Genomic DNA, 14,125 nt, shown 5'->3' on the forward strand with positions numbered 1-14,125 from the left:
GGACTCCACCTTTTCTTTTGTCATAAATTTTTCTGGGAAATCCTTCCTCTTGGAAATTAATGTTCCATTGATGTTCTTTGGTATTCACTTATGAGTGGATTTAGGAATAACTGGAATCTTCTTACCATAATTATCTTCAAGATATTTCATGAGAAAATTGGATTGACTGTTCTTTTGTAAGTTAGCATTTTTCTAATTGGGAGCACAGATCTTGTCCGCACCATTTTATTTATGTAATATTGATAATTATGAAGGGATTTCGTAAAGTGTTTATAGGCAAACTCGTCTTTTCATAAAACTGATTCCTTTGCCTAAAGGTGGGACGTCTAACACCCATATAATCAAGGGGATCATCCTTGTTATACGTTATAGGTTTGACTACTTTTTGTGATGCCCAAATAAGAACATCATGAAGTTTGGTATTCCTTTTGCGAAAATAATTTCCCTTTTGCAAGTGACCATTAAATCCATAATATAAAAAAAAATATAAAGAATATAATTATCAGGATGTGTGTGTGTTGGCTTTCGAGCTTGATAGAATTTGATATTTTCATCATTGGCTAGCGGTGGAGGTATTTCTATGCTGATATCAGTGGAAACCTTTGGTTGAGAAGAATCTACAGCCTTAACAAATTTTATATCTTTGTTATTATTTGGAACATACATTCCCTTACAGCACAATCCACGATGATTTTACTTGCTCCTAGCATTTAGGTTAATTTATGATAGACATTATTGAACTTTTTCAAGTCCTCTTCCAACATCTTGATTTTATCAGGATGAACAACTCGACCACCCTCATGGCATTTTTCTCGAGAGAAACACGCACTTTCAATGTTTTCCCGTGAGTTAATCCTTGCTTCAGTTGTAACAAGTTTTTCTTCCAACTTACAAAAGTCTCTATAAAGTTTATCATATTGAAGTGATTTTTACTTATGTCTTAATCACGATGTTTGAGAATGAAATTGTTAAAGCAATAACCAAAATCAAAATCTTCGCAAATCTTTCTAAATTTCTTGTTTTCTCTATCAACATCTGAGTCATCTTCACATGAAATTTCATCCAGATGTCTATCTAGGCTAGTCAGTTCTAGAGAAGGAAATCCTCCTAGGAAGCCATATAGATTTAACAGAACTTGGTTTAGGGATGCTAGTTATAAGTCTCTTATTGCTAATAATTGGAATCATGCTAATAATGGATTTCATGCTTTCATATGGATTAAATATTTATATAATGTTAAGCTTGTCTTAAGCCAATGAAACATGGCTAGTTTTGGTAATATTCAGACTCAACTTAATATCACACATGATCAATTTGGCATGGTTCTGTAGAACGGTTTTAGGGATAATAATTTATTTGAGATCACTAATCTTGAAAATCAGCTTAAGCATTGATATGAGGTTCAACAAGATTTTTATATGCAAAGGGATGAAGATGATTTGCCTCTTCGGGGTAGAATTACTATGTACTTTCATGGAAAGGTGAATATAGAAAAAAGAGAACCCAGATAGACTCAATTCAGTCTAGTTTAGGTATTTGACTATCTGAGTAGTATAACTAATGAATTAAGTGAATATTTCTCTAAGGTTAGTGAAAAAGCGGGGGAATAACAACCACACCCAATAATTTGTTCGGCAATCTGTACCGAGGGCACCAGCTTATAATACGAGCTCAGTCAAGAAATATACCAAAGAGTTATATCTCAAATTCTCAATACAATTTGCAATCAAACGGATAGAAATTTGTGAGCCCGATTGATATGAGAAATAACTTGGACGGTGTAGATGGGGAAAAACGATTTGTTGGTTTTTACGGAATTGAGAAGACGACCGTGGAGGAGTCTCCTTGAACCAAGCGAAATGTTTAAACTCACACAGATGCACTGCAAGAAAGGAGTGCTTTAAGTTCGAGAGATCAATCTGTAGGACTTCGGCCTAAACCAAGACAATGGTCGTTCTAGAGTCAATTCAGTCACAAGAGAGGATGGGTTGATCTGTAGAGGGAAGCTGGGAAATGTGTGAGATCAATGGTGATCAAAGATTGTAGGTGAGTTGTGTATTCTGCGTGAAGAAAATAAGATAAGTTCTGATTGATTGAATCTGCTCTGTTGAGAGTAATTGCTCAAGTGTTGAGCTATTAATCTCTTGTTGTCTGCTTGACGAGAGATTTTTCAGTTGTTTAAATCATGATCCAGTGACTTTTTTATATTGCTAGAATTGTAAACACCTTGATCCCATGAAGTGTGACAGTTGCTGGAATCAAAGAGTGGAGAAGTGGAAATCGTGTTAAAACCAATTGCTCATCGTGCGAAAACTTGGTTAATTTTCCACCCACTACTTTGCTAACTCCTCCAACTGATTGCAAGACTTGCTCACACTCTCATCGTTTGTATGAACACACGTGCGGTAGACCTCCAGACCAAAACCCTTATCCCCCATGTGACACGATTGACATCTCGTGATTGTGGAGTCAGTTGCTGACTTTATGAGACGATGAGTCCTTGTATTGTTGAGTCGAACGTGAATTTGCAAATATTCTGAGACTCATGAATTTAACATGTCTGCTGAGACAACGATATATTTCCGAATAAATGTTGATAACTTAAGGTGAGCAAATGTTGCTGAATCGTTGAATATTGATAGTTGAACCAATATTCCTTAGTCTGAGCAAATATTGCTCGTCTGAGCAAACGTTAATTTAATATGCTGACATCTGAGCCGAGCATAATTATTAAAGTGTTGATCACGGGTCAACGTAAAATTATTAGTGTTTGAATCTGCTCAGAATTATGTTTTTGCAGAGCTCTGGATTCGAAACCCTAATTTTTGATCAATTGATGATTTATTGAGAATTAACCACAGAGTGAAGGAGGGACTGGCTACACGGTATGAGGAATCGACCATGTCATGCCCATATTCCAAGTGAGAAAAATACCAAAATCACTTGAAGACCAGTTGGTGAAAGGATGATTAAATGCTAGTTTAATCATTTATTAAACTAGTGCTCGTGTGAGCGTTAGGTAGTAAAACCTGATTATGGAGAGATGAGGGACCGACCAAGAGGGCATGAGACCGTCCCTTGGTGGTCGTGGGACCAGGGGATGGTCGCTTGAGCAAACTCCAAGTTCTTTGAAGAGAGTTTGGACCCAATATGAGAAATTGAGCAAATTAGGTCAAAATTGTTAAAACATGTGAGACCGGCTATTTGAAAGCCTTGGGGTAGGCCTTGGTCGGTCAAGCAGACATTCCCGTGTCACCATAATGTTCGTGTCTCAGTCCTGAGAGTTTCGGTATTTTCTGGTGCGCGTTTGAGCAACATTTTGAGAAAATATGAAGGATTCAGGGTTTTGCTGAAACTGAGGAATATTCATGAGATGATGAAAAATAATTAACAAAATAGGAGATTTCAAGGTGTGGGACCGGCCATGGCTAGGGCATGGCCGGCCAGCTAGCAATCTCGGTCCCGCAACACCTTTCCCAATTTTATGTATTTTCCCTGATGTGAGCGAAATACCATAAAACCGAGGAACTTCATGAGGTTAAGGAATTTTCATGAAATTATGGAAATAATAATAAAAAATAGGAATTCATGAAGTGTGGGACCGGCTATGGCCAAGGCATGGACGGCCGCCCAATGAGCACGGTCCCATGGCACTTTTCTTAATTTTATATTATTTTCATGACTTTAGGGAAATATCATGAAATCAAGGAGTTTGTTGAAACTAAGGACTTTCCTTGAAGTGAAGGAGTTTCCATGAGATAGGGAAACAAATAATATTAAAATAATAAGACAAGGGCGTGTGGGACCGGCCACGGTTAGGGCATGGCCAATGAGCCCGGTCCCGTGAGTTTTTCCCTAATTTTATGTAATTTTCATGAGTTGAGGGAAATATCATGAAATCAGGGAATTTTCATGGGATGAGAGAAATAATAAGGAGTCATGAGGTGTGGGACCGGCCATGGCTAAGGCATGGCCTGCCGGCTAGTAGGTCCGGTCCCGCGACACCTTTCCTAATTTTTTATTATTTCTTTGATACGAAGAAACACCATGAGACTAGGAAATTTTCTTGAGACGAAGGAGATTTGTTCAAATGAAGGGATTTTCATGAGATCAGGGAAAAATAATAAAAATATGATAAAATATAGAATTGGGCATGGGACTGGCCACGACATGACTGGTCGGCCGGTGGGCCCAGTCTCCTAGTGCCTTTGCTAATATTTTATTATTATTATTTTCTTCCTATTTTGCATAGGTTCATCGTTCCTTCGTGTTTTGGAATGCTCGTTTGTGCATTAAGGTGCTCGTTTGTGCATTATTGCTGAGTACACTCGCACCATTTTAGTCGGGGCTTACTCGATAGTTTCTCAGATGCCCGTTCGTTGAATATTCATTACTAACCCATGGAATCCTGCTGGGAAAACCATGAATTGAAGTAACGAAATATTATGAAGAACATAGAATATTTCCAGATATTCAACTAATGGATTTAAAGATTATAAATAATTAATTGATGGCTTTATACTAGTAGGCATGCTGTCTAGGAGCATTAATTATCTGAGAGTTGAGCGATATGAGCTTGTTCAAGCGTCATATTTTATTTACATAGTCAGGGAAAACATTGTTACATCCTGAAGACGTTATTGCTCTATACTAGCAGGTAAGTCGTCTAGGAGCCGTTGATAGACACATTTTTGTGTCCGATTTGTCTCGATTCTATATATTGTTAGGGCTCATTTTTGTACTTATTATGATGTTTTATTTATTTGTAGGTATTTTTGGCCAATAAACATTTTTGGAAAAAATTGGCTCGAAAAGTTGTCGGAAAGCACCCGGAGGACACTTGCTATTCGGACCCCCGGTTTGGATAAGGGTCACCCCCAGGACACCCCTTAAGGCAGCTGCTAAAGGCACCCCTACTCTAGATAGGGGGTGCCCCCTTTCTTCACAAATTCAAATTTCAAATTTGGCGGTAAATCAAACCAGCATGCATGCAGATTAGGGTTCGCATTCTTGGGAAGATTTAAGGAGATTCAATCTCGGATTTTTGTTGGGTTGGACTTCCTAGAGCATAACAGGGTCGGTATATGTGATTAGATCGAATGAATTGGGTTAGATCGATCGGGAGAAGGAAACAGAGGTGTTATGGTCACGGGTTGTTGTTGGAGTATTTTTAGACAATTCAGGGAGATTAAAGGCTAGAAAAGCTTCCCAACATTCGTAGTTATCTAATAAAGAGTTTGGAAGTATTGGGAGAGGTCAAAATACGCGTGAAGAGAGTTTGGTAAAAAGAAAACTCTAAAACTTGCTGTGGAGATAAACCAAGATTTTGGGGGAGATTTAATCGAGCTGTGGCCTATAAAAGGAGAGGGGATAAGTCATATAAGAGTACGAAACCTTAGGAGAAGTTTAGAGGATAATAGAAAGCTCCAGAGATCGAGTTACAGGAAAAATACAATATTCTGTTGCTGCTGCTGAAGAGGAAGAACACGAAGAAAATATTACACCCAATAGCAGTCGTTATATTACTATAGTAGATCACTATCGTTGTTTAACAGTCTTAAAATCCTGTAACAATGACGTTTTTAACACACTTACGGCGTTGCAAATCTCCGTGTTATTACCTTCTCTTCTTTTTAATCATCTTTTGAGCCATAAACAATTATTTTGAGATCATGATTAATATGAGGAGCTAACCCCATTGCTGAGGCGATAGAGGAAGCTATTTTTCCAACAAAAAGCGGTACAATCTACTGTATTTAATTTATTGCAATTATTATTATGATTATTTTCCTTGAACTATTATTGAATATGATTTTTATTTTAGTGATTGTGATCTATTTTGATGGAGTATGCTTAGTTTATGGACTCTTGATGCTTCATACTTGGTATTTACAATTATTACTTTTGAAAATCTATTAATTTCAATATTTTAGAATCAAATTAAACGAGAAATTGCATGAATATAAATATTTGGACCAAATCACTTTGAACTTGGAAAATAGTGGAATCTTAGCCTCACTGTTATTTTAATATTGATACCAACTTTGTCAGTGTTTGTTATAATTATTATTGAGTTTTCTATTTAGTTTTGAATTTAAGTCTAAAGTTATCCTTCACAAGTTCGAGAATCGAATCACTTTTTACCACTATCTACAAATCACACCAGCCGTCTAATCTTTCGATTCTATATATAAGTAATTACTGAAATTGCTCAGTATTCATGAGATACGCCGTTGCCTCAGCTGAGAGACTGCACATCTGTGTATACTCTGAGAGATAGTATTCTCAGTCAGAGATTCATGCGGCATGAGCTTTCATGCTTTGACGAGAGACATGAGCCTCAATACTCATTTGATTGATGGATCAGGAGCATTATGATTATGATTTTATGATTTTAACCCTTGTTGAAAATACACCATCTATATTAAGTCCCCTGCTTAGTGAGGGACAATCATGTTCCCCAGTCAACACTGAATGGTGATTTTCTAGTTATGAACAAAATAATTAATTGAACTTAGTCGTAAGATAAGATGTTACCGGATTTTCGATTGCACGAGCAAACCACGGATTGAATGAAGATCCCAGTGGCATGATAGAGCGTCATCTAACGAGCATAAAATGATGTAGCACCGCTGATTTGGTGATGGAACCTTGGTCGGTTTAAGATTCGCGGGTCCGGTCCCAAAAAGGAAATCCTTGTGGAATTAGGTTTTGGAAATAAAATTTGATATAAAAGGGATCAATCCTTTTTTTTATTTCACCTAGACCGACCACCACCTTCATCACCTCTTCATCTCCTTCACGTCAGGATTTTTTTTTTGTGCACGCTGGAGCCGACCGTCACCACCCATCGTCGATCGAGTTCCGGCCACCTCCGGCCACCTCTTCATCTCCTTAGAGAATATAATACTCAATATGATATAACAAGTAAGATCAGATCACGCAACTATAGAGAAAATAGTTGGGTTTGGCTTCACGAATCCCAAATGAAGTTTTCAAGTCGTTAAAGGAGAATCGACTCTAGTCGCAACTAGGACACAATATTAACTTTACACGAGGTCACCCATCCTTGGATTACTCCTGCCCGAGCACGCTTAACTGCAGAGTTTTTCTACCAACTCTGGAGCCAATTGTGCTGAAAAAGCCTCGGTGTTAGGAAAGTACAAACCATTTCTTGTATTTTATTCGGCCAAGAACTGCCGAATATCGTGGTATTACACATCAGTTGACTGATCACTATAACAAAACTTGGAAAATGGATATGTTGCATATCCTGTTTGATGATAGAACTGTTAATGACATTGTATGAATCAGAATTCCTTCTCATGGAAAGGGCCAATTGCCTTGGGTGCCAGCTTCCAATGGGTTTTCTTTTGTCAAGACATCATATAGGGCTGTACACACTGTTAGTAATGTTTTTAATAACAATGCAGCTAATATGAATTTTCTTTGGATTAAGTTTTGAAAACTAGTATCCCTCATTGGATTAATGATTGGCTACCTAGATGGTACTCTGCAGGTATTAAAGATGATGGGAATCAACATGAGATGATAGAAATTACAGATTTCACACTCTCAAACATCTGGAAGCTGAGATGTGCATCAACTTTTGATAATGCACAAGGGTATTTAGTTAATACAGTGACTCAGATCAACTGTAGCAGGCGAAATGCGCAGCTAACAACTATAAGTTGTTGGCTAGAATACATCCCTAGACCTAAAGTTCAAGTTGCTTGGAAAAACCACCAACATCATTTATAAAGATCAATTATGATACTTATATTTCTTAGAAGATACTAAACTATGAGAACTGGTTTGATAATTGTTGATGATACATGTAATTGGAGAGCGACATGACGTATACCAGCAGTAACTCAAGATGCTGAAAAGGAAGAAGCAACTTGTTGTATTGGAAGAGATTAAGTGGGCAGTGGAGCATTGAGTCCTAAATCTACAACTAAAATGAATTTGGGTCAATATGGTGAATGCAATTAATGACAACTAACATCATAAAAAAAAAGTATTCTCTATAATCATTTACAACTTCTTAAATGATTTTATGAGCTTCCATAAAAAAAATATTTTAATTAGTAAAAATGTTGTTATGTCCGAGAAAAACCAATGAGATTGCATATATTTTGGCAAAAGATGCAAAGCTTAGTAAAAACCCTATTTTCTAGTACGACAATTTATAAATAGATATCATATCTTATATCAGAAAATATGCATGTATCTCAGTAATTTATTAATGAGAACTTCTTTTCCGTAATAAAAAAATATCAATATACCCATATTAATTTTTTAATTAGTATATCTCGATTTTGCCACGTTGAGCTCAAAATATGCAGCCGTGGATGAGTTTAATTATGTGCACACTCCTCTAAAAATATTTGACGAGTTCATCTGATTGGTTGATTAGTTGGTTAACTGATACCACATTATTTTTCATATTTAGAATCTCGATCCTTGTTACTAACACCGTGCAGATTAAAATGTTACGGGTACACTCATTAAGGAGTGTGCACCACAAAGTCCACTCCTACGTACTCCCGTCTCACAAATCACCGGTGATATACCAAGCAAATGTACCACGATTTCAACCGCAAAGCATCGTAACATTATCTTTTTTCAAACAGAACAAAATTCAATAATATCAATATTTAATTTTCTTCCAAGAAAATGCCAGAGTTGCAAACCTACTAGTAAGTTCTGAGTCGGTACCCACACAAGCATAATCTCAACGGCAGAGATATCGAATCTTTTCTTCACTCCAGAATCAACGGTTAAAGTGCATCCACAAGAGAAACACAGCAAAAAGGTTGTAACCTGTTCAACAATCAAAAATCAGTATTTAGGGTTTATTTGCCCTTTTCCCTACCTCCTCACACTTATCGATCACCACCACCGTATTATTCTTTTCTCATTTTCTCTCTCTTGAAAAACTCCTCCTCTGTTGTTTCTTCTTCTTCGAATCAAGAAATAATGGGAAAAGGACCTGGTCTTTACACTGATATCGGCAAAAGAGCCAGAGGTAGATACTAATCCATTCATTCATTCCGTTTGATTTCATTTTGATTTTCGTTTTTCCTGAGATTTTGTTGTTGATTTTTTTTGTTTTTTTTTTGTTATTTGTAGATCTTCTGTACAAGGATTACCAGAGCGATCACAAATTTACTGTCACTACATATACTTCTACTGGTGTTGTAAGTACTGTTATCTGATTTGAGATTTGTTTTTTTTTTCCTTTATTTGTTAAGTTGAGAAAGTTAGGGTTTCTGATTTTTGAACTTCTGATTCGTGGATTTGTGCATGTTATTTCTTTATTTTTTTTGACTTGGAAACGGATTTTAAGAATTGGTTATTGTTTCGCTGATTACAATCTTCATTTAATTATTATGAGTTTTCTTTATAAATGGCGGTGTTGATAATGTGATTTCGGTTTGTATTAGTTTTTTTCTATTTCTCTTTTGTATTTTGCTGTTTTTCTTTTGTTATGACTAGATCTTGAATGTAAGGCTTCTGTGGAATTTCATTTGAGCGATTTATCTGGTTCTGACATGCCTCTTCTTGTGAAATGATATTACATGTAGTCTGATTATTTATCCTTGCTTTACTGTTTTGTCATCTTGGCTGTTTGTGTTTATTATGCTGCTAATGACCTTCAATAGTCCGATTGAAGCCTAGATCCTTCTTTGTGTGTCATGTTTTGTTTTTGTTTTAGGTTTGGACGTATAATGTGAATGTGATATGTATGCCCTAGTTTGCGCCACAAAGTTTGTTGAATATTTGTAGGTGCTTTATAAATTTGATTTAATTTAGTTGAGGATTTGATTTTGAAGCTCCAAGAAATTAACATAATAAGTTAATGAAACTATCTTCTTGCCATCTTCATGAATGTGGGTTTTATGTAACTAATGTGGCATATTTTTGTTTATTTTCTGTTCACTCATTTCCTTCGTTGTGTGCTGCAGGCAATCACTTCTACTGGAATCAAGAAAGGTGAGCTGTTTATAGCTGATGTTAACACTCAGCTGAAAAACAAGAATATCACAACTGATGTCAAAGTTGACACAAACTCTAGGGTAAGTTTTTATTTTTGTTTTTTGTAAATAGTTGATTGATGTTTTGTTGTAGCTGTACACATATATTAACAGTCTACAACCGAACAACTTCACCAATATGAATTAGTTTCTCTGTTATCTTTTTCAAATATATTAATGTACATGATTTATCTTGACACTTTCAGCTCTTTGCAACTGTTTCAATTGATGAGCCTGCACCTGGTCTCAAGGCAATTTTTAACTTTGTTGTTCCCGATCAAAGGTCTGGCAAGGTAATTGGTTCCCACCTTTCTGTTAATTTTTTTTTCTGTCAGTTATTTTATCAACTACATCAGACATTGTGGAGTATAGTCAATGCATTTTGTCGACTCTAGGTTCATCTTATCGAATGTTGATCAAGTTCTTCTCGTTATCTGAATTTGTTGCCACGGTCGATGGGTTATTAAATAAAAAATATCTTTGCTTATTTTACCACGCATTTGTAATCTGCCAGATGCATCTGTTAGCATTGATCTGTATTAGACTAGAAATTTAGAAGGTGCAGATTTTTATCTTACTCTGTTTATGTAATCTAGTAATCTTTTGCTGGGAAGTACAATGACGTTTTGCCTGTATTGTGTTTCTAATGATTGTAGCATGAGTGTTATGCAAGTGATTAATCACATTTCTGAAGGTACTTTATAATAATGAGTATTTTGACTGGTAACAGCTCGAGCTTCAGTATCAACATGAGTACAGCGGCATCAGTACTAGCATTGGCTTGACAGCAAACCCCGTAGTCAACTTCTCTGGTGTTGTAGGAACACCCCTTCTTGCTCTTGGTACCGATCTTTCTTACGACACTGCATCTGGTAACCTCACCAAATGCAATGCTGGAGTGAGCTTCGCTAACGCCGACCTGATTGCTGCTGTCACTTTGTGAGTATTTTCTTTTGAGCTCTTTCAGAAGTAAAACTCATAGATAGCTGATATGGATGGCAGACTCGGTGCTTTTCTTGTTTTGATTGCCACACCCTTTTTTTGTTTGTTTGTTTGTTGATGTGGTGTTTATTTTTCTTCTCTTTTTATGATTTCAGGAACGAGAAGGGTCAGAACCTCAATGCTTCTTACTACCACATTGTCAGTCCCTTGACCAATACAGCTGTTGGTGCTGAGATTGCCCATAGTTTCAGTACAAATGAGAACACCTTGACCATCGGTACCCAGAAATCTCTGGACCCATTGACTTCTATCAAGGCTAGGATCAACAACCATGGCAAGGCAAGTGCTCTTATCCAGCACGAGTGGAGGCCAAAGTCCCTCTTCACCGTCTCAGGTGAGGTAGACACAAGAGCAATTGAAAAGAGTGCTAAGGTTGGTCTCTCTGTGGCTCTTAAGCCATAGAGAAGCTATGGAATAATTTTTTTTTTCTTCTGAGAACTGAACAGGTTGGGAGAGAGGGTATGGAGGTAGAAAAGGCTTTTTCCATATCAGTATTTTGAAACCAAATAATGTAGGTAGAGACATGAAAAGAACTACAAGTTCCTTTTTTGAACCGATTTATTGAGGATGTCTGTCTGTCTTGGTGGGTTGTTATCAATCAGTTTCTGCTTTTATTGTGGTTGGAATGGGGCCTTTGTATAAAAACAATTTGACCTTGGGTTTCATGGGTTTATCTTCATTTTAAAGATGATGCCTTTCTGCTTGGTGCTCACCGTCTACTATGCCCCAGATTTTCTAGAATATGAGATGGTTAATTTTTTTTTGAATTTTTTTGTGATTGCATGGTTTTAGAATGTGAGACTTCATTTCATTTGGTGGTGTCTGGTACCATAGATGCCGGCAAAAGTTATGCATGATATTGTGCTGGTATCCCTGCTTGGTGCTCACTGTCTACTATGCCCCAGATTTTCTAGAATATGAGATGGTTAATTTTTTTTTGAATTTTTTTGTGATTGCATGGTTTTAGAATGTGAGACTTCATTTCATTTGGTGGTGTCTGGTACCATAGATGCCGGCAAAAGTTATGCATGATATTGTGCTGGTATCCCTGGTATGTCATGCATGATATTGTGCTGGTATCCCTGGTATCAGTGATTGTGGGCAAGGGTAGGTTTTGGTTAAGATATTACAGAAGATGGGGCATTGGGTCTTTATGCTGGTTATTCTGCACCATTACTTTGAAATTTTTTCGCTGGTGTTTTAAACTATTCTTCATATTTGGAATCTGCTGTGCTGAGTAAAACTGGGCAAGAGGGTTTGGAACCTTTACCGAGTGTGTTGTGGGGCATTGGTAGGGGGGATTTCAGCTTCTATTACGATGCCACTTGATGTTGTTAAGACTAGATTGATGACTCGGGTTCAAGGAGAGACTAACAATAAGGTTTCTGCTGTTGTATTTAGTGGTGTAAATGGACCAAGGCCGGAACATGGTCTGGCTCTCTGCTTCTCCGTGACCACGCTAAGAGTAATAGAGTATCAGGACCACGCGATCCAGATTTTGACCAGAAAACCTATCACGTCACGATAATGCAATACAATATAAAATTTATCTCCCAAAATTTACACAAACACTCAAATTCTTCCCTGTAATTGAATTTGCCGATCCAAAATTTATCTTGTTGCAGTTTAAAAACCAAACTTTGAAATTTTGAACCTTGGCCAAAAATCTACCATGTAACCTGAAATCCTCATTGCCTCGCGAGTTACCCCATCGCTCAAATTACACCTCATGATGAGTAGTCTACATGGTGACCCAAAGTCTCCTTCGTTATCCAAATTTGTCCTAGATCTAAAAATCTGCCTCGTCATGTAAATCTGTGATCGTGCTCCAAAACTTTTGTTTTTCTTGAAGCGGAAAGGACAAAATATTCATGGAGAGAAAAAAAATGAAACAAATAGTGGCAAAACCAGGCCCAAGCCGAAAGAATAATCAGTTAGTTACAACCTACATTACTTTTTTTTAGTATAATACTCGATAATTAATGAGGAAGGATCCCTTCACATTTTTATTGTCACATTATATCATATCTTGGACGTTATTTTTATAAATAAAAACCAAACCGTAAAGAATTTGAAGCTAATATTTTGAGGATATGTTCCTCTTAACAAGTTCTACATGCCTATCAAAAATTAGCGCATTCAGAAATATAAAACCTCACAGTCTTCTGGTCTTAATTTCGACGTCCAGAAATCAGTTGATTTTCAACTGCTCATTTTGAAAGTAGTAAATGGTGGTGTTATACTTCTCGGAGTAAGCTCATTTTCGGTAAAAACGTAGAGCTTTGTAGTAGTAACATATCCCCAAAATATTAGCTTTAAATCCGTTACAGTTTGATTTTTATTCGCAAAAATAACATCCAACGTGTGAGATAGTGTGATAATAAAAGTGTGACGAGATTTCTTCTCTATATAATAGTCTCACTAAAATAATAGAATTTACCAGTCCCGACTCGGGACCTTAGTGCTAAAATAATAAATTCGATTAATATTATAATATCAAACATTTAAAAAGTTCCCCTTAATTATTAATGGGTCCAAAATATTATATAAAATAAAAAATTTATTAGGAAAATAAAAAATAGTTTGTATATATATCATAATTTTCTCAAAATATGATTTAATATTGGTATGTTTTTCTTTGAGTTCAAATCAAGTTGTATTTCATTCTTGTATGTAGTATATTATTAATTTTCTACAATTTCCAATAGTTCGTTATCTAGAAAATTCTTTCAAATTAGTCAGTGGCTGCACATCCTAAATATTTTGTATCAAACCACAATTATTCAAGTTAAACAATTAGGAATTATTCTTTAATTTGGTATATTATTAGTGTATCTATAAAATAAAAAATGATCAAATTATCGATTATGTAATATCTCTTTAAAATAAAAGGATTAGGATGATCCCAAGACTATTGTTTTATAGTAGAAGTTTTTACCGTATATCCATAACCTCTCCTTGAAGGACACAATTGAAAACCAACCTAGTGTTAACCCCATTGAAAAAGTAACCATTTTACTTCGTTGATAATGATCTCTTATTCCCTGCTTTGTCCCTTGGCCATTACCATGCTATTCCTTTCC

At 36.3% G+C, this 14,125-nt stretch overlaps 1 protein-coding gene across 1 annotated transcript; it reads left to right on the forward strand.

Moving 5' to 3' along the window:
- The first annotated feature begins 8,870 nt into the window (after positions 1-8,870).
- Positions 8,871-11,759, forward strand: LOC113318287 (mitochondrial outer membrane protein porin of 36 kDa-like). The gene is made up of 6 exons (XM_026566434.1): positions 8,871-9,031; positions 9,136-9,203; positions 9,972-10,082; positions 10,247-10,333; positions 10,771-10,979; positions 11,138-11,759. Exons 1-6 carry the CDS (start codon positions 8,983-8,985, stop codon positions 11,442-11,444), a joined length of 831 nt encoding a protein of 276 aa, XP_026422219.1. The 5' UTR covers positions 8,871-8,982; the 3' UTR covers positions 11,445-11,759.
- Positions 11,760-14,125: the final 2,366 nt, after the last annotated feature.

The sequence above is a fragment of the Papaver somniferum genome, chromosome 10, assembly GCF_003573695.1.
Source record: "Papaver somniferum cultivar HN1 chromosome 10, ASM357369v1, whole genome shotgun sequence".
NCBI lineage: Eukaryota > Viridiplantae > Streptophyta > Magnoliopsida > Ranunculales > Papaveraceae > Papaver > Papaver somniferum.